The 3,678-nt window shown below is 34.7% G+C and overlaps 1 protein-coding gene across 1 annotated transcript; it reads left to right on the forward strand.

The window, feature by feature from the left end:
- The first annotated feature begins 1,060 nt into the window (after positions 1-1,060).
- Positions 1,061-3,155, forward strand: LOC109020949 (GDSL esterase/lipase 2-like). The gene is made up of 5 exons (XM_035692094.1): positions 1,061-1,422; positions 1,526-1,647; positions 2,111-2,341; positions 2,457-2,703; positions 2,785-3,155. Exons 1-5 carry the CDS (start codon positions 1,146-1,148, stop codon positions 3,021-3,023), a joined length of 1,116 nt encoding a protein of 371 aa, XP_035547987.1. The 5' UTR covers positions 1,061-1,145; the 3' UTR covers positions 3,024-3,155.
- The last annotated feature ends 523 nt before the right edge of the window (positions 3,156-3,678 follow it).

Genomic DNA, 3,678 nt, shown 5'->3' on the forward strand with positions numbered 1-3,678 from the left:
GTAACACTACAAAAAAAACAAAAAAAAAATATAAGCCCATTTGTAACACTGCAACTCTGGCGTTATCTCAGCCCTTTATCCAATCGACGGTCCACATCAAACATTGGTTCTCTCTATCACTCGATCACTTTCCTAGGGTAAGGTCTAGAACTGTAACGCAATCAAAGTAGTAATAAGGGTTAATTGAGAACCATATCCTGGTTTATATTCTTAGTACATCTACCCTAGATCGGTGGAAATGCTTTTCAAAGTTTTTCAATTTTGGTTGATGCAAGCACGAATGATAAATGAGAAGTATTATAGTCATAAATAAATTTTATAAAAATAAATATATAAACTGATATGATTTTATATAATATAATAAATATAACTTTATAATTTAATATATTATATTAAATGACGTTAATTTATAAATTTAATTTTATAAAATCTCTTTATTATTAAAACATGATTTCTTATTGTAAATATCTTCATGTGTGCACATAGAGGGGATAGTGTTAGGAATATCACGCTAAAGTCTACATCGAATGGCCTGAGATAAGCTACTTTGAGTAATTATACAAAGAAAAATTTTCTTGCAAGCAAGTTCGTGCACCAATTCGTGCACCGGTATTAATATATAATGCATATGTTTAACGAAACGATATGAATTGAATATGAAAATAATTTTCATGATATAAGAGATTTTCTTCTTCTTTCAAAATATTTTTTTTAATTATTTTTAAATAAAAAAATTATCAGTACGCGATATATGCACGAACTCGCTTGTACCTAGTAACTCATATTCAAAATAAGATGATATATGACCTCGTACTTTTCAAGATTATCAAAATAATATCTTGCTGCCCAAGCATCTACCCAATTAGTAATTGATAATTTAGAAAGAAAGAAAGAAAGAAACGTCGTTGCCTACCTAACCCCGGCCCTGAACGCCATAAAAATACAATTTGGTCCAATAGTTTGAATAATCCTCGGTCCAAGATCTGAAAAAGATTTTAAAAACCGAAACGTCTTGAAATTCAACAGATCAAGAAATGCAGAGACCATGCATCTCCTTCACCTAAACAAAGCACCCTATAAATAAATCAAAACTGAAACTAATTAAAGAAGTTAACAAAACACAAGGTGAACAAGATATTAATAACATGATGATGAGTTCGAGGATTCGTATCTGTTTCTTGGTTTTCATTTGTGCGAGCCTTAGTATTATACCAACCCCAAGCCTTGGTCACAGTCACATATGCCTGCCGAATGACCATGTTGCCCAATTCATCTTCGGAGATTCTCTTTTCGATGCAGGAAACAATAACTACATCAACACCACGTACCAGTACCGGGCAAATGTTTATCCCTACGGGGAAACCTTCTTTAACTACCCAACTGGGAGATTTTCTGATGGCCGTATAATTCCAGATTTCATAGGTAAGATATACACGCACACTCATCATGCCATTGTTTTATTTTCTTTAGAACCTGAAGTCTGTTTCTGTCGGCTAAGTTTTGAAAGCATGCACTGACGTTGCAGCTGAGTTTGCGAAGTTGCCATTGATTCCGGCGTACCTACATCCTGGTTATAAGCGATATGCAGATGGGGCTAACTTTGCATCTGCCGGAGCTGGTGCTCTGGTCGGAACTCATCTAGGATCGGTATATATGCTTCTACCTGATCATTGAATTTCAATATTAGGCTTCTCGGTATGCAATTGAAATACAACTAACTATAGTATAGCAGCCGTCTCTTTTATTTTCACAACACTTTTCAACTCAATTCAATTACGTACCGAACCACTGAAAACTTATTTTTTGTCTCATTATCTTTCATGTTTTCCTTCTCTTTCAATTTTGTTGCATTTACAATTTACAAACTCCTTCAAAAGATCGTAATTATAGTCCTCGTATGCTATTGTTTTGTTTATTCTTGAATATTTAGCTCACGAAATATAAGCCGTACGTCTGATCTTCTTATCATCCCTGCATCTTATTTTCCGAAAGGAAATTATTAACTTGTTACTCTCTAATTAACTCTTGTACAACTAAAACTGAAATTTATTTTTGTTGAGATTTATTTGCGTTTTATTCTTCTTCTTTTTCTCTCCCTTGTAATTAATAGGTGATAGACCTGCACACACAACTCAGTAATTTCAAGAGAATGAAGACGCTATTGAAGAAAGAGATAGGTGAAGCAGAAGCCAAGACATTGGTGTCAAGAGCTGTTTACATAACCAGCGTCGGAAGCAACGATTACGTAGCCCCTTATACTGCAAACTCAAGCTTGTTTCAATCCTACTCTCCAGAAGAGTATGTAGATATGGTTATTGGCAACTTGACAACTGTGATCAAAGTAACAACACTTACATTCGTACCCGATATTTGAAATAAAAATTGTTTTATATTATTCTCTCTCTTTTTCGATTTTTAACTCGGCCACAAACATTCTTTGATGATTTCTTATATAGGGAATACACAAGGAAGGAGGAAGGAAATTTGCGTTTGTAAACTTGGCGCCATTGGGTTGCTTACCATTCTTAAAGGTAATAAACGCAGGTGAATGCGTGGAGAAAATTACAACAATGGTAAAACTGCACAACAAAGCACTTCCACATGTCCTCCAGGAGTTAGAGAGCCAGCTGAAAGGATTCAAATACTCAATTACAGATTTCTACAGTATAGTCAGTGAAATAATGAATAACCCTATAAAATATGGTATGTCATGATGGCTATTCAATTTCATAGTACTGCAGGGTGCAATTTATTATTTACCAATTCTGGTTTTATTTTATGAAGGTTTCAAGGAAGGGAAGGCGGCATGCTGTGGATCTGGTCCATACAGAGGAGTTAACAGTTGTGGAGGGAAGAGATCCGTCAAAGTGTATGAATTATGTGAAAAAGCCAGTGACTATGTGTTCTTTGACTCTCCCCATCCTACTGAAAGGGCCAGCTTGCTAATAGCCAAGTCGATGTGGAGTGGAAACCAAAGTGTTACATGGCCTTACAATGTAAAAGCACTTGTTGAGCAGAGGTGAAATGAAGATTTTCTCTAGCCATCTGTTCAATTTGCCAAACTCACATTGTTCACCAAATAAACGAGTTTGCATTTTCTTCTTTCTCGATGTTAGTGTTTTGCGATAATCTAAATATGCTCATCAGGGTTTTCGAAGTTGAATTGAAGTAATAACGTTGAATTATTCTTGCTCTGTTTCCTTTTCTTACTATTCCTTGATAGAGAGATCAGGGAAGGCACATCAATTAGAGAATGACCATCAATTCCTAAATCACTGCCATTAGAATGAGCCATGAGAATTTTCCTATTTCTTTTAAAGTTGCTTCACCCATTTCTAATTCCTAGTTCTCTGCCAGCCTCATTCTACGTTGACAGAGCAAGTTTGAGAAAATACGCAGGGTTTTGGTTCTGCTAGTATCATTATTTTGCAAGCACCACCGAAACATCAATCCATGGAATAGAGCAGTTTTTAAGTGAGTACAAGATATGGTTAGTCGAAATGAATAAATCTATTTGTAAGTCTCATTATCAATATACTAAATACATCGGTGATGCAGCAGGATTAAACATCAGCTTACATAAGAATAATTAGTGCTTTAACTTTTTTTAATATTAATATAGTGTCCCATTATACACAACTTGTAAATAATATAATGCAATTTAAAATGTCAGTCAAA

This window comes from Juglans regia, chromosome 7, assembly GCF_001411555.2.
Source record: "Juglans regia cultivar Chandler chromosome 7, Walnut 2.0, whole genome shotgun sequence".
Taxonomy (NCBI): domain Eukaryota; kingdom Viridiplantae; phylum Streptophyta; class Magnoliopsida; order Fagales; family Juglandaceae; genus Juglans; species Juglans regia.

What these genes read in the sequence shown, in the direction of transcription:
- LOC109020949 (XM_035692094.1), top strand. Translation starts at nt 1,146, where the DNA reads ATGATGATGAGTTCGAGGATTCGTATCTGTTTCTTGGTTTTCATTTGT. An exon ending in TATAATTCCAGATTTCATAG is followed by an intron (nt 1,423 to 1,525) that starts GTAAGATATACA and finishes CTGACGTTGCAG; the next exon opens with CTGAGTTTGCGAAGTTGCCA. An exon ending in GAATAACCCTATAAAATATG is followed by an intron (nt 2,704 to 2,784) that starts GTATGTCATGAT and finishes TATTTTATGAAG; the next exon opens with GTTTCAAGGAAGGGAAGGCG.